This window comes from Alosa alosa, chromosome 7, assembly GCF_017589495.1.
Source record: "Alosa alosa isolate M-15738 ecotype Scorff River chromosome 7, AALO_Geno_1.1, whole genome shotgun sequence".
Classification (NCBI taxonomy): domain Eukaryota; kingdom Metazoa; phylum Chordata; class Actinopteri; order Clupeiformes; family Clupeidae; genus Alosa; species Alosa alosa.
Window position 1 is genome coordinate 32,420,193 of NC_063195.1, and position 20,114 is coordinate 32,440,306.

Below are 20,114 nucleotides of genomic sequence, written 5' to 3' on the forward strand. Positions count from 1 at the left end.
GATATTATACGGTACTCTCTCTCTCCTTCTGGATATTATACTCTCTCTCTCTCCTTCTGGATATTATACGGTACTCTCTCTCTCCTTCTGGATATTATACTCTCTCTCTCTCCTTCTGGATATTATACTCTCTCTCTCTCTCCTTCTGGATATTATACGGTACTCTCTCTCTCCTTCTGGATATTATACTCTCTCTCTCTCTCCTTCTGGATATTATACGGTACTCTCTCACTCCTTCTGGATATTATACTCTCTCTCACGCTTGTTCTCTCTCTTATTCTCCTTCACGTCTCTTCTTTTCTTCCTCTTATTTTCCGTTACTTGTCCTCACTCTCTCTTTCAGTCTCTTTCTCTGTTATTCTCTGCCTCTCTCATTCACATACTCTCTTTTCACTGTCTGTTACTTTGTCCTTCATTCACATTCTCCTCTACACTCCCTGGTGTTTTAACTTGTTCTCTCTCTCTCTCTCTCTCTCCTTTTCTCTTTATCTCTCCCTCCCCTTGCAATTAAAACTCAGCTTCACCCAGATTGTAATTTCAGGGTGCGCACTGGCATTGTGTTTGTGTAGGTCCATACCAACGTTAATCTGCCTACACATTTATGTATTTCTTCATGTTTATTTTTTGTGTGTGTGTGTGTGTGTGTGTGTGTGTGTGTGTTTCCCCCTCTGCTCTGCTTCTTGTATGGTTTTTGTTTAACCCTTCTCTTTCCCGCGTTTGCCTTTGTCACCAGATGTCACTCCCTGGAAACTGTGTGAAACAATGGCCACCAGGAGCCAAAGGGCAAATAGCCCGAGAGGAAAACGTCACTCTTCCGTCAAACTGGTTTTCCCTGCCTTTCCCTACAACTGTGTGTGTGTGTGTTTTGCTTTGTGCATCTACATCTGTTTTAATCTCCAATAGAGGAGAAAGATCTACCCACCTACCCCTCACCAGAAGAAAAATGAAAGCCAACATGTGCTGAGAAATGAAAGTGTGCCACGCTGAAGCCGTGTAGACGCAATCACACGCAATCAGAGTAGGAAGCAGACAGGGGTCAAAAACAGCTCAACTGTGAGAGGGACAAGGAGGCCCTGGAGAGCAGGTGTGGTCACTACGAGAGCCCACTGTTGTTATTGTTTTGATACAGTGTCAAAAGGAAGGAGAATAACCCAGAACTGAGATAAAAATCCTGAAAACACACACACACACACACACACACACACACACACACACACATACACACATACCCCCAACAGAGAAAAGAGGTCCAGAGATGGTCATGTGATAAGATGATCTCACATGGAAAACAGTTGGACGTGCTGGTTTGATGGTCCTGGGGGAAAACAGCATATTGGTTAACTGTCGCTGACAGGATGGCAAGCTGAGGTCAGGACAAATAATCACCTTCTCCCCCTTTTCCCAACTACAAAAAAGGCAGTTTGTCACTCGCTCAGCATTTTTTTTCCTGTCTTTTTTTCTGTTTTCTCACGGGTGTCCCATGACATTCCACATGACATACTGAGTACAATCTCCTCATGCAGCACCACATCCAGACAGCAGGATGTGGTTGCTGGAGGTGTGTGTCTCTCTCTGTGTGTGTGTGTGTGTGTGTGTGTATGTGTGTATATTTGTATGTTTGTGTGGACGGGTGGGTGTGAGGGTTTCTCATCCTGTTGTTAGTTTTTTCAGCCAAACAAACAAGGCGCCTAACCAAACACACACACACATATGCACACAAATGCACATATACTTTCACACACACAAACAAATGCATTGAGCACTCAATTAGCAAAACAAAACAAAATCAGTAAACAGGGATTAGTTTGTCCATTCAGAGAGTTCAGTTTACTAAGCATTATGGTAATCAATTAACCACTGAAAAAAACAATAATTGCCAGCTAAAGTGAGACTGTTTGCAGTGCTAACAGAAATGTTGCCTACCCTACCCCCCTACTAATAGTGAGTGGCAAATAGTTTCTCAGTTTGGTCTTATTGAATGAGGGAATACATAGACAATGAGGCCATGTTGGTTGCCACATTGGTTGCCAGTCTGTTTAACCAGGTAACCAAGAGGGAACCGGCTGGAACAATCAAGCAAGCCAGCGACCACAATGGTATCCATGTCAACCACAAACACAAACAATGAGGGCCAATAGGAGACCAGAAGTTGGAGGAGAGAGAATCGCCATAGAAATGGGTCAAGGGGTAACGGGATTCGGGCAGGCGGGTGGGTGGGAGTTAGGGGGCATAAGTCTGTCTAGAATGTGTAATGTTGTCCTGGATCTGAGGATAAGAAGCCACATTGTTTTGTACACTCCCCAGATTGACATGCCCATCCTAACACCATGCCACCAATCCCCACTCCACCCGCAACGGCCCGCACACACTACGTTACTGAAACAGAAGGCCATTCCAACATAACGCACGTTTCACCACAGAAAAGGGATTGTTTTAAGATGGCTTCGCCCGCCGCCTACGCCCTCACAAGTAGCCCAGCGAGCGCCAGCGTTTCCTGACATTTGCGCAAATGCCAGTGAACACAGCGGGAGAGGACGGCTGGGGATGATAGAGGACACGGCTCTTTATGGCCACTCGCTGTTACTTAGTTTTCAAACCGCACAAGCACACACACACACACACACACATGCACACACACACACACATACACACTCCTCTCATTCCAGCCTTTCCTTTCCTGTCATTTCCCCATTGGGCATTTCACTAAAATTCATCTGTTTTAATTTGTTGCATCACACATTTGCTCATTTTCTTCCAGAGTTGGGCATGGAGATTGGGGCAGTGATTCAGACACTGTGGAAGATATGACAAAGGCATGGAAAGAGATAATGCTGCAGTCCCAGGGCCTACTATTGAGCTACACACATTCTTACAACCCATGGGTACAGACATGCACACACACGCACACAAACACACATGCACGCAGGCATGCACACACGCATGCACACACATGCACACACACACACACACACACACACACACACACACACACAGACACAGACACACACACTGAGTTTGTTTAATGGACTCCGTGAGTATTTGAGCTATGTGGGGAGTCTCCCTGTGAGGCCTAAGGATGAGCTGTTGTCGGGACTGCCAATCCGACACAGCCGAAATATGAGCTAGCCCCGGGTGCCTGGTATGTGTGTGTGTATGTGTACTGTTTGTTTGTGTGTTGGGGGTGGGAGTGTGTGCACGCAAGGGTCAACTGCAATATAGCCCCACAGGCCACTCTCTCCTCTCTCTGTCTCTGACACATGAATTACTCCTGTGACTGGGGCCTGAAGCTTGCTTTTTAATTGAAATGGTCACTGGGCGGGAGAGAGGTTACCAGGGGTCGTAAAGTGGCCATAAACAGCATGATCTACCTCGGGTCAGCATGTAGTGCTTTAATGCGCCGCTTGTCTTTGGGTCGTGACCTCTCCCTGAGTGAATACAAAGGTGTGTGCTAACAACTAACAGTAGGGACTGAACAAGGCACTTGAAATACATGGGGAGAGAGGAGCGGCTAAATATAACCAGTTTTTCTTTTAAGTGCCCAGGGCTGTGAGTGCTTTCAATACGTGCCTTTACATTGTCGTCCTAAGAGTGCTGACCTTATGTAGGTGTTATGCAGGCTGTCACATTGTTGTTGTGGACATATTTGTCAGCATAGGCATAGAACTAAAATATCACAATTAATTGATATTTGTCACAAAGTTCTTAAGGATGTCACACAGATGTAAACTAGTTTCACAGCACCTGACTTTTTCCTGCCAGGAGTTAATTTGAAAGATGATGACAGATCCATTCACCCACAACCAGTTTCACACCTACACATCTCAGTGCTCAGTGAAGAGCTTTTCTCATGTCTGCTTATTTTTCTTTAGCTTACATTTTAATCCGGACTGATTTACATTAGACCAAATTCACTTCCCTGTTGCCGGCAGATATAATGTAAACAAACACCAGTGTAATCCCGAGGCACTATCAACTAAGCAGGTGTGGCCCCTCTCTCCCACCTGGTACCACACACGATTTTCATCCATTTTGCAGCTTGAGCTGTACAGGGTGTAGATAGAGAGAGAGAGACCCTCCTGCTGGCTAGGTTCCTGAGATGTCTTCTTCGTTTGCACTGGCAGACAACTGGCTCTGCCTTCGCTTTTAGGCTTTCAAGTTTCCTGTGAGCTTCACATCAAACGCTGCTGTGGTCTACTGCAAGCCCTTTGAAGTGGAGGGAGACGAGGCCATTTCTCTGGTTTTCAGAGCTGAAAGAGGGACGCCTGGTGTGAATACAAAATGAAAATAAAATGGTGAAGTCAAAAGAATACACTTACGTATGCCAGTAAAACTCTCATCCACCTACTCTCTCCCTTACTTATATTCAATCTGTTCTGCCGGACATGTTCAACTGTCTCAAGACAATTTGTATAATTTATAATGTAGGCATGTTAAAAAATAAGACTTTTTTATTCTTGTTACAGAAGTGGTTATTTTGCAGTTTAAGCCTAGGCTATTTAAATCAATAGGTTGGTTAGGCCTACATGGTATTTGGTCATTAGGCTACAAGGCTACACCATAAATTTTACGAACTGTGTTGTCGATATTATCTGTCGTTGGTTCACAGTAGGCTGTATAGCTGTAGTAGGTTAAGCTATTCTTTGGTAGCCTACTCAATGACGCTAAGATCCAGCTTTGATGGGAGTTGACGTAATGCTGGAACACGCGGGCACAAGGACCCTGCGGGCACAAGGACCCTGCAGAATGTGATAGGCTGGAGTCTGCCTTCTCTCCTTCCCATTTCATTTCTTTTCATTGAGCAAATCCACAAGAAGCTGCCTGCTAGTGCTCAGCCGCAACCACATATTTTATTCCAGGGAAGAGAACTTTCTGTGCAACAAAAATGGTGCGAAGTGTCCGGCAAAGAAAAGAGGTGAAAACCGAAGATGTATTTTTGGACTCCGAGACGTCTATGGATCAGCATGATTTTGAGATGTCTTGTCCTTTCAATGACGTCTTCAACTCCAGTGATTCCCCTATGGATCAGATTGGCACTTTTCTGAAAAATGTGCAAGTTTTATTAGAGGCTGCAAGTTACATTGAAAGTGCTGAAAGGAGAGATGGAAGTAAGTTCATTTGTTCACTTAAGAACGTTTTGCCTCCTTATGCTTTTCATAGAAAGAAGACTTTCATTGTCAACAGACTCAGACAACAAAGGACTTGAGTTCAACGAACTAGGCGCAATCAGCTAGTGATAAGTAGACCAAATGTGCACTGTCCCAATATGCGGCAAATTAAAGTATTTGCATCCATACATGTGATTTCATTTCAGACAGATAGTGTGACAGACACACGGTTTATGAGCTAGACTATACACAAACACTAAGCTATTATTTTCACTTCGAATCGCATCGCATTTCAACAATAGATGCTATTCATTTTAATAACATGATGTGACGAATACATCATTGCTGTCATTTCACATTTGCCTTAGCCGATCATTAATGTGCTGAACAGCTTGGATTATTTTTAATGGATGCGTTTTTAGGATGTTCAAGCTAAGACTAGTTCCAGCAATATGTAGGCTAACCTAATTGTGTTTATTTGGAAATTATTTCGCTGCACGATGTAGGCCTACTATAACGCCTGCAATAGGCCTGTAATATGAACTCGAATGAAGTTTTGGTTTCTTTGGAATATCATGTTTTTACAGTATGACCCGATATAAGGGTTAGCCTCACAATTGGACATGGTCCAAGAGTTATGTTAGTGCAACCTAAATAGCGAAGGAAGTAGACTAAGTTAATAACTGAACGATCTCACACTTTGCTGACATTTGTAGGCTATAATTTTGAACTAGGCTACTAAATGGAACCTGGAATTCGATTCCCATGCCTGAACTGTAATCCAACTTGGATGAGGGGGGAAAATAGAGCTCTTTTAATCTGCGAAGTCATAGGCTGCAGCGCAATGCTAAAGCAGAATGTTCTACTAGTTATAGCATACTGCTACTGTGCAGTTATTGGATGAAATATGTTTCCTTAGAATTTTCTACATTTTTTTCGTTGTAAATCTAGTTCTTGACCTAAAAGTGTCTTCCGCGGTAAGAAGTCTGACTCACGTCAACCCACTTGTTTGGCCAACTCTGAGAACCAATTGTTTGCTTCCTGATATCTGGGAGGTGTAGCCACATGGTTTCCACATGGCGCAAATTCTCACGTTATGATTGGCTAAAAGCTACTTTGTTGCCAGTGCTTACCAGACTCTGTCACCAATCAAATGACTCCGTAGGAATGACGACATGTGTTGCTGGGCCTGGCTTGACATGGGTAGTAGAGTAGGCTAGTTCCAGCGAAGACCATGGGGATTTCATTTCATGGGTGTTTATCTACTCGCACTTGTGATATGTCTTTGGTGTGTGTCTTTAATATATTTGCATATTGCTCGGAAAACACACGGTCATCGTCTTATAGATGTGACCGACATAATGTTTATGATAACCATGCCTCCGAATTCTTAAGGCAAAGTAGTCATGGTCTCCATGAACAAGTCTCATTGCATCTACGATTAAAAAAACAATAGGGCCGTAGCTGGATGTTTCATCCTTCTTTTCTTGCATAATGTTCATTCGTTGAGATTTGTCCCAAGCCATGTGTATGTGTGTTCAAGTGAAATAAAAGTGCAAAATAGAGATTACTGTGATCGCGCGCACGCGTATGTGACATTGGAGATATTTATAATGTATGGACTTCATGTCCCATAATGCTTTGCGGAAGAGGTTCATCTCCTCTCAGCTGAGAAGCTAGGTAAACAAACTGGGGGAGGAGTGAAAATAGGCAGCAGGGACTTTGCAGCCTGTGGGCTTTCGGGGAATCTTTTATATTCATTTTTTTTTTACAATTTGTAGTTGTCTGTTTCCTACACACTTTTAATACTTTGATACTCCGACCTCGACACTTTTTTGAACAGCTGAAATTCGCCTGACTTTGTTGCAACGGGGCTAACATTAGTTAGCTTGTTACCGTCGGCAACAAATAACGTAAACGTCAGTTGCCTACTTTGATTTGAATTGAAGAACCAGCAAATACAAAAACGAACCAATTGTTCTCGTGTTTTAGCTTATATATAGCAATACTTGTTGAGAAACAATATAGTAGTCAACCTGTCGCCCGTTCAAAAATAATTCTGCCCCAGTCGCTAACAGTATCATACCAACACGTATCGTTAGCCTCAGCAGAATGACGGCAGTGCAGCTGATTAATATCCAGAGGTTATTGGAAGCTGCGGAATATCTAGAAAGAAGAGAACGAGGTATTATTTGATTTTGTTTATTGTCAGTAGTATATTCGTGTTTGTCAAGACGTTTGGATACTTGTTTGTCACTGTGTATTGAAATGGGAGAAAATTCTTTGCGGTGTGTTGCCCTGGCATATCCCAACGAAGAAGAAACATAATTCGACGGACAAGCCTAATCTATGAAGAGTTTTTTTTTTTTTTTCTTATCATAAAATGTATCAGAAATAGGCTGTTAAACAACAGGCAGTATTGGTGTGACTTGCCTTCACTACTGTCTTAATTTACTACATCTTCTTTAAACAGAATGTGAACACGGATATGCCTCGACGTTTCCAGCTATTCAGAACACAAATTACCAGAGACAACGGAAGTTTCGAAACAAAAAGTACAACAACAACCACAACAGGTAAGTCAGGCTCATATTCGAGTGTTTTCCTTTATGTGAGAATAATATTTACACTTAAAGGTTAGGCCTATCATATGAAGAGTGAACTCTGCCAAAACACCATCATCTCGGATAGCCGACTGTCATCGATAATCGCCGAGCTAGGGACTCACTGCTGTTTTGGATCATTTATGTTGCCAGTCCACATCAGCCGGTATATTTAGCCTAGTCAATGGAAAAGTTGTAGAGTTGGAGTTTTGTTGGAGTTTTTTTCTTAATACGTTTATTTATTTGACCATACAAGTACATGTGTGAAAGCTGTTTGCTTTTCTTTTCGTTCGGGGGAGGGGTGGTCACCGCTTCGGTTGGCTTTCATCAGCTGATTGTCAAAGCGACTGCAGCATGGACGTTAGGGACCGGTGGAAATTACAATCTCTAGATGTGCCGAACACTGTAGGATTTCACCTCTTTCTTAATCTGATATACGTACATACATTTATTTAATTGATATTGTAACCCGTCTACATAATGTTCACTTACTGTCACACACGGGGCAGGCCTATATATGGTGTGTTAGCGTGACGCAAACAGCAAGAGAATTTTTACCACAACCCTTGCGGAAAAAAGCTCTTATTAACGGCAAGTGTTTTCAGCCAGTAGACTAGCCTACGTGCATGTCATATTTTCCGGCTGATACGATATTTTGCACGTTTCCAAAAACAAGAAGGCAAAGCCCAAGTTAGCCTTTTCGATCACCTTTTGGAGCGTTGAGAGCCAAGATGTATGCGTTGAAGATCCACCATATGCACCCGCATTTTCACCTCATCTGGGAAAGCTTCTTGCCTTGTTTTAGCCAGGAAACATAGCCTACAGAACATGTTTTTATGCTCTACCCCACACACCCCTCAATCATTTCATCGCGTGATTCGAAATATGACCGTATGCTGTCATAAATTGATAACATAAAATAAAAAAGATAGCAAATGCTTGCACAAGCCGAATGATTGCAGTCCTCCTTGCTGTTTGTTAAAAACATTGCGGGCGTGCATTACGGCCTTGTCAGATTAACCCATTGGCATTGACCGGTCCTATTATCGCCACCGTGTGCCGTGCTTTGCTATTGGTGTCACCATACATTAGTCACTCCACCAAAGCCTTTTATCTTAATACTTGGCCGAAATAGGAGTAGGAAGAAAGTATTGACTTTAAATGTGCACATAACATAACCTTTGACCAGGTCCTGGGCGAATTCTGCCCTGCTGCATTGAGGTTGTTGTTCTCTGCAGCCCTATGTTCTCGCGCATGTGTTTGTGTGTGTGTGTGTGCGCGTGGATTGGATGTTACAGCCGCTGGTCCATACTCTTTACTATCTCTGCATTGCTGATTTACAATTGTCTTCAGCGGCTGATGCAGGGGGCTGTATGTTTATCTGCACCCATAAAAAACACATTATCTGGTCTTCTGTCGAGACTAAAGGCTGTAGTGGGTGCTTGACAGGAAACTCTGGGAAGCCTTTCATATCCGCCTATTTTATTATTATTTTTTCTTCCCCTTCCTCATCTGCGCTCAGGTAACTGGATAAGCCCATAGATTAATCAAGATATGTTTCACCGCAAAAGACCACCCAGCATTTCCTCTCTCTCTCTTTCTCTCTCTCTCTCTCTCTCTCTCTCAGGCCCCCTCGAGCATGAGTTAGGGTCTATTGTATAGGCTAGCATAAGGTTATGGGCGAGGATTCATCTTCGGTAAGGCGAGGGGGTGGGTATGATTTCATCCTGTTCGCATCAGCTGCCCCCAGGTTGGTTCAGTCCCCTTGCGCATGCTCCGCCGTTGTATCTGGGAAGAGAATCCACCACCTGGCTGCGAGGATGTGCTGGGGTTTTTTTATTTTTGATTGTTGTTGTTTATTTGTTTTTTTTTTTTTGTAAGGGCTTTGTGAAGGCCTAGCCACAGAGTGAGAGAGAGGGGGATGCATGCTGCGTTTTCCCCTGCTCTCCAGTCACGTGGCGCTTCTGCAACTGTGGAAACACATGAACACGCAGCCGCCACATCACTCTCACCCAACCCCCTTCTTCATCTCTCTCTCTCACTCTCTCTCTCTCTCTCTCTCTCTCTCTCTCTGACTCCGACTCACTCCTCCCTTCTCTTCGCCAGCTCCTTGCATCCTCTCGTGCAGTAGAAAAACGACAGGCCATTAGGTCAGCCTCGGGATGGCTGTGGGCTGTGAAAAAGAAAGCAGGGGGGGGCAGGGGGAGGAAAAAATAGAAAGTGTTGCAATAATAATAGTTCCCCATAAAAGGGAAGTGCCCGCAAGACCTGCTGTATACTGGACAGGGCATGCGTAATCCCACGTACACACACGTACACACACACGCCACACACAGAGAGAGAGAGAGAGAGAGAGAAACACCGGCTCCCAGCCCCCTGCTGTGCTGGTTTGGGTACAGTAGAAACGGCTATTAAAACCCCCAGGAGCAGCGGCCCTCTCTGCAGTGGTGTAGCCACACGCCGAGGCTCTTAAGAGCCCATGTGCCCTCACTCCGCATTAGTACCACTGCACTGACTCCACCAGCCAGCCGCGCATGGCCCGGGCCAGCCCTCCAGAGCTCCGCTACGCTCCCTTTCCTCTTCGTTCTTTCTCTTTTCTTTCTTTTTCTTTCTTTCTTTCTTTCTTTCTTTCTTTCTTTCTTTCTCTTTCTTCTCCCTCTGTTCAGCCTTTTCTTCTCTGATATCTTCTCTCTCACTTTCACTCTCTCTCTGGCCTGCCCTCCAATTTCTCTATTCACTTCAGTTCAGAGTTTCTGTTTCAGCACGACTGACTAGACACAGTGTACTAGACACAGTGTTGCCAAAGCGAAATAACAAATAAAACAGCACAATCATTTGGCATATAACAATGCTAAACAAAAGTTTAACTTTAGACATTTTTGGGGAATGATAAAACCCAGAAGTTTGTGTTTTGGAGGTTGGTATTTTTGAGGAATAATACAACCCAAAAGTTGGTGTTTTGGAGGTTGGTATGTTTGTTCAGTAAAGAAGCAGCATCCTCAGTCCTCCGGGCGCTCTCTGCTTCAGCGGCACGTGGGCAAGGGCAGCAGCAGCATCAGCAGTATGCCCTGTGACAGGCGGGCGAGTGAGTGAGTGAGTGGGGGCAGGGCCAGTGCACATGCTCCTCTGCTCTCCTCTGCTCTGCTCCCTGGATAGACTTTAATTAACGAATGTCTCCTGCCGCTCCTAATGACAGCAGGCAGTGTGGTGCTGCACCGGGGGCCAGCCGGTGAGGGTCAACGTGTGGCTGGCTGGCGTACAAAAGATGCATGACGCCTCGTTTTCAAAGGGAGTGTCTGGTTGACAGGAGCAAGTACACTGAAAAAAAAATTGTGACGCCCGTCCACACCCATAAACACACATACACATACAAAAAAAAAAATCCTCATACAGTATTGATAAGGACCTCTTTTACATACTAGTCGACCAGGAAGCAGGCAAGACAGATGGTGGCAATTTATGTTTTGCCAAAACAGACCTGAGCCCTGACGTGCTATCATTTGAATAATTAATGGAACTGGTGCAGCAGGAAATTGCTCAAATAAATTGGAAATGTGCAGACCTCAGTGCATGCCCTTTGCTCTGTGCTCTCATATTTATTCATTTGCTTTCTCTTCTTCCGCTGCAGGTCCACACACAACGAGCTAGAGAAGAACCGGTGAGTGTGCTTTATGTTCCTTCTTCTCAAAATGGCTGCCTGCCCTGTGTGACAGTGGCAGTGCCTGTGCCTGTCTTCCTGACCTCTGGGCCAGGAAGCATAGCAACCTAGTGTGAAGACACTTAACAGGAAGTAAAGGGACTTGTACAGTAAAGGGACATGATCGTGCACACACCCACCCACACACACACACACATTATAATTTAGCAAGGGGATGAGATTCCATGCTTTTTCAGCAAAAGCCAGGAAGCGCAAAGAGCAAAGAGCAAACATATGCACACACACACACACACACACACACACACACACACACACACACAGCCCCAGAGCAATATCTGCTGTGCAACAGGTCCTCCAAAACCGAAAGTAAGATGTGACCCAGTTGTGCTAATCTAAGGGCATTCCCTCCCCCCTCCCCTGTCCTGTCCCTGCGTCTCTACGTCTCTGACTCAACAGTCGGCTGGGTTATGCAGCAGTGCTGTTTTCAAGGTTTCGGGTTACAGCGGCCAGGGTACAAAGCAGAAACCAGAGCCGTGATCTGCGCTGTGCCCCCCTTTTAAAAAATACATAACTGTACAAACAGTTTGTGTAACATTAACTTGGCTTAGTTAAGCACACACACACATACACAGAGGCATGTATGCATTAGAAAAATGCCCCACCCCTCCCCTTAGGTTATATTGTGGTATTAGATTGTAGTGTTATGATGGGTTGCTCTCACTGTCAAAGTATATGGTAGGAGCAGGCTTCACTCAGTCTCTTATGTTACTTTTTAGAGTGCTTGGCCGAACTTAAAGGTTAACTCAGAAAGAAAAAAGGCCACACTTTGCATATACGTGTTTTTCATTGCACAGACGCGTTTGGCTTGGTGCTTCCTTTGCTCGGAGCACACTGAGGAAGGTGCTAAGCCGAAACCCGTCTGTGCACGTATATAACATAACACGTATATATGCGGCCTTTTTTTCTATCTGAGTTGCTCTCACTGTCAAACATGCATTGAAGTTCATGATGTAGACAAACATTTGCCCCGGCCTGTAACTGTGGCAGGTCACATTTCCCACATAGCCTTCCAGAGACAAAATGCTGCCTAACAGACCAGTGTATTGTGTCCTCCTGATAGTGTCATTTTATGACCACTGTCCCACAATAAAGCCTGTGAGTCCAGAGAAATGAATAACGTCATGATGTTGGTGACGGGTGACCGAGGCCTAGCTGATACTGCAAGGGAAGCTCACCCTCCCCTGACCACTGAATGCATCGTCTAACTAAGAAACGTCTCATGGCGTTGACGTCGACGCCCAAACAGGCAGGAATGCCGGTGCAGGGCATGCTCGCTGTTGTTTTTTTTTTTTTATACACACGGCAACAACACAACGCCCAAGGGCAGGGGGTGTGCCTCGCGTGCGGTCGGCTCTACTGACGATCCCGGTTTCGGGAGAGAGTATTGAGTCAGTCTGGTTGCCACCCTGCAGCCAGTGTACCTGTGTATACACACACACACACACACACACACACACAAGCACAAGGCACCAGCCCTGGCCCTTTGTTGCCCTTTCTGTCTGAGGCTTAGTCTCTTAAACCATATGGCATACAGGCTGTGCAACTTGTTTTTAGTGTGTGTGTGTGTGTGTGTGTGTGTGTGTGTGTGTGTGTGTGTGTGTGTGTGACACAGCACTGAGCAGTGCCCACCTTTTGTGCAGCCTGCGTAGTGCACACTTCAATGGGAGGCTTCAAGGGCTCATCGGATGTAAATACTCAGGTATTAAAGGGGCATGTTACCGTCCTGACCAGCGAATCCCTTGCGTGTTAAATATAGACCGCAAGCACTTAGAAGTGCCTCGCCTTGCCTTCACACTCCTCCTCTTCCTCCTCCTCCTCCTCCTCGCTCACTCACTCGCTCGCCTCCTCTCTTTGAGTCATGGGTGCCCAGCCAGCTGGTGGTGGCTGATAGCACCCACATGGCATACGGGGCACAACGGGTGCTGGGCTCTAACGATAAGGGCCGCAGCGTGTGTGTGAGGCATCCCTCCTCAGCGGCTGGAGATGTGAAACTGACACATGGTGATTACAAAAAAAATAACTAGCAACAAAAAACACAAGAACAAAGTGACGGAAATATCCCATGAGTGTAACGATGGTGACCATGATGATTTTGGTGCCTCTGATCACCAGACATCATCCACATGCCATTTGTGCTCACCATATGGTAACACCGGGCTGCTCGCTGCTTCTGGACCAATCAGAGATGCATACAAAGTGAACCACTCTTTCAGTCAATCTTTCAAAGAACAGTTGGTCCTACTTTATGTAACAGTTGGTCCTACTTAATATTTACGCAATACAATGAGCCAGTGGATTTTTTTTACCTATTGTGTATGTAATGCGTTTTACTGTATATGTACATTTTATGCAGACACATTCCTGAGTAGATTCTTCCAGAGATGCAGACAGCAGATAAAAACCTTTGCTGCAAACACAGTACTATAATTACGTTAATTACTTCCACTCCTGCATGAGCCATTGCATGTGGAAAACACCTCAAACACCACATTGAGCTGTGGAGAGCGTGTGTGTGGAGGGAGCGAAGGCGTAGCCTGTGCCACCAGTCTGTTCACTATCTGCGAAAAGGATCTGGAAGCCTGTGTTGCTGAGCGTGCAGTGTGGTGTGTTCAGAAGGCTGCCGCAGGCCGCGATAACCCCTCCAGCCCAGACCAGCAGGGGAGGAAGATGAAAGAGCTGGAAACCACATTCCACACACACACACACACACACACACACACGCACACACATGCACCATAGGCACACACACACAGAGACATCCATACAAATACACACCCATAGAGACACACTCATTGGATAGCCATACATTTGCACACACACACACACACACCTACCCGTACACACACACACACACACACGCCCATAAGAACACACAGAAGTACACACTGCTATTCAACCAGACAAGCCCGCAGCTTGTCGCTTGGTTTTCCTGTATGCTTCAAAACCAACTCTCTTTTTTTCATTTTTTCTTTTTTTCCGTCTGCTCTGTTCTTTGTTGGGGTGTTTCTCAAGTCTCAGGAGGTTATTGAGAGCTCTTTCTTCTCCAAGTGGCGTCTCACTCCGGACCGTACCATATGTGTTGCGGACCGCTCTGCTCCGACGTACTTTAAGGCTCTAGTGCATTAAAGGTCTTCCCAGCCACTACTCCACACACAAGCCTGCAGTGCTTTTGGAGACCAAAAAGTGTCTCCCTGTTTACATAGTCAAAGTGGCATTTGTCCCGCTCTCAGTGCATTGTGGGAAGTGAAAGTGAGTTTGCTTGTTTTTTTATATATATATATATATTTTATATATATATATATATATATATATATATATATATATATATATATATTTTGCAGATGGTCTTTTTGCTGCAAGCTGTTTTTTGCAGATGGTCTTTTTTGCAAGTGGATTGTGGATCGTGCAGAGGATGCAGCAGCGTGCAAGCGGCAGCAGCAGCACCCACCTAACAGCTCCATCTGTAGGGTCACACGCCTCATGCGCCTGAGGTCCGTCTCACACGTGCACTGTGGTGATCAGTTTTGGCTACGCTGCACAAAAAAACAATCCCTCCTTATGGCTCATTTAGTTTGTTTGTGTGTTGTCAGAAGTCACAAGTATGAGGGTCCTTTATCTCAGTCGATCTCTCACGTTGTCGGTCCTGACCTATTTCTTTGTCGTAGCTGGTGTCTGCTTCCTGCTTTCGGTGCCTGCCTGCCTGCCTGGACAGCCAAATCAGCCAGTGTTTTTTTTCTGGTTGCTCACACATAGGGTTTTTTTGGCGAGTGCTGTGTTTGATTGAAGGCTGTGGCCGCCTTCCTCGGTTCTCCAGGAAAAGCTCGCCAAGCCGGGATTGGCTGAAAATAGCCAGGCGTGTGCTGCTGTGTCCTCAGCCTCTCCGTGAGGAAAAGGCGTGGTGGTGCATCGGCGAGCGCCTCCTGGGGATTGGCCTGGGGGGCGGAGGGGTTTGCATGGCAACACGCCTGTCACTCATTGTTTTCCGTCTGATTATCGTGCCTTTGTGACCTTGTCGCTTTCCGCCTTCTGAGGTCTTAAGGACACACAAACAGACACACACACACACACACACACAAATAGTCTTCCTGTCTCACACACCTGTCACTCAAGTTAAGGACCCTCTGCCTCTCTGTCTTCATTTATTTTCTCTCTCTCTCTCCTTGTTAGCTTCACATGACACTCCTTAGTTCTATGTCCCATGATTATGTTTTACACACACATACAGTTTCAAACTGAGGAGATGATTGTATGTGTGTGCCTCGTGCCTAGTGTATTCGTCTATCTTGTGTGTGTCTATGTAGGGGTATGGGCATGTGCGTGCATGAGCATATTAGGTAGTGTGTGTGTATGTGTGTGTGTGTGTGTGTGTGTGTGCACTCAGAGGAAGTGGGGATTGGAGCGCTGCCCTGTCCCTGAGGGATACTCCGGAGCCACAGAGGGAGGAACTGGAAGCATTTGTTCCTGTGCTGTGTGATGCCGTGTAAGCTTTTCTTGGCCAGGATAAAGCAGCTTAGGAGAGTTGATCTTTGGTCCAGCAGAACAGAATGCTCTCAACACACGTGCTGGGGCACACTCACTGCGCACACACACACACACACACGCTCAAACACACTAATAAGCTCACACCATACACCACACACACTAGCCAGCATTGACTTGAGGTATGCTGGAACAGGCTATGCACTTTTGCTTGCATGCCCACACCCACCCATATACTTGGGCAAGACTGTCATGGCTTTCTTTCCATTTTGCTTTTTTTATTTTTGAGGACACACCAACCACCTCCTTTTTGCTCAGAAAAGTGGAGGAAATGTCATTTGAGAATTGGAGGTCAGAGCTGTGCTGTTTTTCTCTCTCTCTCTCTCTCTCTCTCTCTCCCTCTGAGACCTCGTTGGTGAAGGGGCGTGATGAGGTGAGGTGAGAAACGCCATCCACCGCCGTGTTCCTGAAGGAGGGCAGAGTTTCACCCCTGGGCCCCAGTCCCTTCTCAGCTACAACCCCCCCCCCCCTTCCCCCTAAGCTGGCCTTGCCCGCACCTCTTGGCCCCCTGCACGTCTGTCATGTCTGGCCAGTAGCATTGGGCACACTGGGTAAGCCCCATGACCCCTTCCTTCCTGTCACCTCGGAAATGAGGACCAGTTTTGCCCGCTTATTTCCGCAGGCAACTCACAGTTTCAATAATTGTGAGTTTTGCAAATTTAGATTGGTTGACACAGAAACAGTTGGGAGGATTTTCAAACCTCAGACAGCTCAGCTTGAGTTTTGTAAGTAGCCAAAGTGTCCTTTGGTGTCTCAGGCCTGTTCCTAATGCCAGGCATTACTGAGGTGCGCAGTAGCTGCTTCCCCGTTGTCGGGCCAAAGTGGGGCGAGTTAAGATGTATGGAGGCTAATCTTTTCCACATTATCACTTATGGTCCTTAGTCGTGCTTCTGCGGAGCTGAGTTTTTGGCCTCACCTTTACCCTCTGGTCAACCTGTGCTTAGTGGTAGAGGGTGGTGTCAAGGCAGAAAGCGGGATTAACTGAGTCAGGTAAGGGCGATTCAGCGCAGAAACAGGTCAGATAAATAGTCACTAACGTAATGCCAAAGCCTGCATTACTACCAATTAACCCATAAAATGGCCAGCACACAATAACACGGCACTGCTTAACATTTTGGCATAACCGCTAAGCCAATTGGATTTGCACCACTTTTTAGGTTTATAACCACAGAATGTGAATTTGAAGCAGACAGCTAACACTTCATCTGCATGGATGTTTAATTACCATGAAATTCAGAGTGGTTCATAATTAACACCATTTTTGAGTTGGCCAAGGTTCCTTTTGCAGCCAGTGTTTTGTGCTAAATATGAACAGTTAGCATGTTAGCCAAGGCTACCGTTGCTAAAGACAAATCTGGACTACACAGGACAACTGAGAGGAGCTATCAGCCTGATAAAAGGGAAGCAAATTTATTTTTCCAGGTAGCATGAAGCCCGTGATCACCTGTAAGCTTGAATATCGCCTTATCTCAGTAGTGGGCTTGTGGCTAGTGTTGTGACTTCCACAGCTTAGTTGACTGGTAGACCATGAGATCTTCAAGGTCAGAGCACCAAACCCCCAGGAGACACGTCTTCTGTCAGACTGGGCTCCACCACTGGGATGTCAGCACCTTGTGGGTCTGCAGGATGGATTGAAATGTTTGGGTGGGGAATCGTTTGCTTTTTGACATTTGAAGGATATGCCAGTGATCGCACTGCCACCCCCCATAACACATCAAGGGATGAAAGGAGAACTATATTTAGCTCCTCACGAGAGAGAAGTAGAGAGAACGAGAGAGAGGTGGGGGAGCAGATTAGAGGGGGGGGGGGGTTGCCACCAGGATCAATCAACCAGTAGCTCTCCCTCCCAACCCAACATCCCCACCTCCCTCACCAACCAATGAGAACTGGGATCCACAGAGCAGCTAGTCTTTGGTCTGGTGACCGTGGATCCCTGGTCAGTGTGCAGCTCTTATCCCTTTCCCGTGGATCTGGATGAGGGGGAGGGGGGCCTTAGAGAAAAGGAGACCCTAGCGGGCCCACTTCCAGAGCAGCAGAGCAGTGCAGTGCAGTGGAGTTGGAGAGCGGGTGCTGGTGGTGGTGGTGGTGGGGGGTATTATTGCAGGAATGCAATCTACATCCCAAATTTGGGCACACGGCGTGTGTGATTGCTGGTGCTGCATTACAGCTCTCAAGCCCTATTTGATTCTGGGCCAGTTCATTTTGTGTGTGTGTGTGTGTGTGTGTGTGTGTGTGTGTCTTTATAGTCGATGAGTGGTCTCCAAAGCTAACATCTGTGTTCATGTGATCTCTCTCTCTCTCTCTCTCTCTCTCTCTCTCTCTCTCTCTCTCTCTCTCTCTCTCTCTCTCTCTCTCTCTCGCTCTCGCTCTCTCGCTCCATGTTTTAGGGCAGCCTTGTGGTATTAGTGTGTAATCCAAAGCCTTGATGACCCAGGGTCAGTGTAGATGAGAGCGATGGGGGGAGGCTGGACATGGAGAAGGGGCCAGAGGAGAGAGTGGATTGTTTTGGGTATGCAGTTATCTGTTGGGGCTTTACAGATGTTAAGACCATACAGTGTAACCTGTGCTCTGCTAAGTTGCTGCACATGTAGACTAATCCCCATGTTGTGCTGGTTAGGACTGGATCCTACTACACACACACACACACACACACACACACACACACACATAGAGAGAACTGCCATTCTCAGCTGTCACTCTTCCTTTGCTGTGTTCTACTCATCCCCCTCTTTCTGTCATCTTTCTCTGTCCCTCATTTTCTCCGGCCTTGTGTCCACTTACTGTCTCTGTTGTTTCTGACTCGATCTCTCAAGAGCTTTGTGTAAACTCTCCCCTCCCTCCGGCTCTCTATTCAGTTCAATTCAATAAGCTTTATTGACATGACCATGGTATTTACAGTGTTGCCAACGCCGCAGAGATCACACGGATTATAAAATGCACACAAACTAAGCACATAGTAAGAAAAACAGCTTTGTTTTGAAAGAATAGTATTTGAATGAGATGAATAGATGAAAAATCTCTCTCTCTCTCTCTCTCTCTCTCTCTCCCCCTCCCTCTCTCTCTCCCTCCCTGATGTGTTCCCCTGCCATGCTTCAGTGCGGATGCCTAGTTGAGGCTTGGCGAGTGTTCACAGAGCAGGCGTGATAATGGGGCTAAATCAGCTCAGTAATTGCTTTCAGTTTCACTTTATTCTACCCTGCCCGCCCTGTCCCAGGGAGGGAGCGAGGGAGAGGGAGCAAGGGGTAGAGAGAGAGAGAGAGAGAGAGAGAGAGGGAGAGGGCAAGTAAGAGAGAAGGAGCATGTGAGAATGAGGCCTGTTGGCTTGTTCATGTTTGTTTGTTTGTTTGTTTGTGTGTTTGGTTCCCATTCTCGCTGCTTGTGCATTTCAGATCCCATGCTGTCATGTCCAAATATCAGAGGGAGCCTGGACTTGGCTTCCCAGAGCTTAAGCCTGTCTGCGTTAGCCCACCCACGCTAGCCACTCCTGTCCCTCTTCTCCCTACCTCTCTGGGAGCCAGCTCCCTGTCCCCCCACCCCCCACCCTAGGGTAGACCTGTCCAGGGTAGACCTGTCCAGGATGGTCCTCTTTGGGAAGCCCATGTGTCGTGCCCACCGGGTCCCCTGTGAGCGGGTCGGGCCCGCTGTGGAGAGACCCAAACAGATGGGTCCATTCTCCTTCCCGTGCTTTGACTCTGTTAGCTATACTGAGCCAACAATTGGCTGTCAGTTGTCTGACCCAACTGAAAGGCGTCCATTGTCGTCCCCCCACACAGGACATATCCATAGAACAGAATGCCGAGGGAGGCTTAGTGATGACTCTTGCTCTTGCTCTTGCTCTTGCTCTCTCTCTCTCTCTCTCTCTCTCTCTCTCTCTGGCTCTCCTTTTCTCTTCACTTTCAACTCTCTACACCACCTCCTCTCCTCTCTTCCCTCCATTGCACTCTTGGACTCGCTCTGAGCTTCTTTTGACAGCCTTTCACGTTGTCCATGCTGGGACATGACCCTGTTACTTTATACGTGTGTGTGTGTGTGTGCAGCAGTGTAGTCCACATGGCCAGAGGAGAGGGTTATCTTTGTAATCTAGAGTAGAGTAGAGTAGTGGGAGCCCTTAGAGCCGGCTCTGTGCTGCCCTGCGCTCTGCTGCCAGCG

The 20,114-nt window shown here is 46.3% G+C and overlaps 1 protein-coding gene across 2 annotated transcripts in view; it reads left to right on the forward strand.

Moving 5' to 3' along the window:
- The first annotated feature begins 4,777 nt into the window (after window positions 1–4,777).
- mxi1 (max interactor 1, dimerization protein) overlaps window positions 4,778–20,114 on the forward strand; it is a 31,573-nt gene continuing 16,236 nt past the window's right edge. The window contains exons 1-3 of one of the 2 annotated variants that reach the window (XM_048247426.1): window positions 4,778–5,105; window positions 7,579–7,681; window positions 11,337–11,366. In XM_048247426.1, the coding sequence (XP_048103383.1) occupies window positions 4,883–5,105; window positions 7,579–7,681; window positions 11,337–11,366 (356 nt within the window). In that variant the 5' untranslated portion in view covers window positions 4,778–4,882. Of the gene's footprint in view, window positions 5,106–6,771; window positions 7,291–7,578; window positions 7,682–11,336; window positions 11,367–20,114 lie in introns of those variants that run through there. The other variant, XM_048247427.1, reaches the window with a different exon arrangement.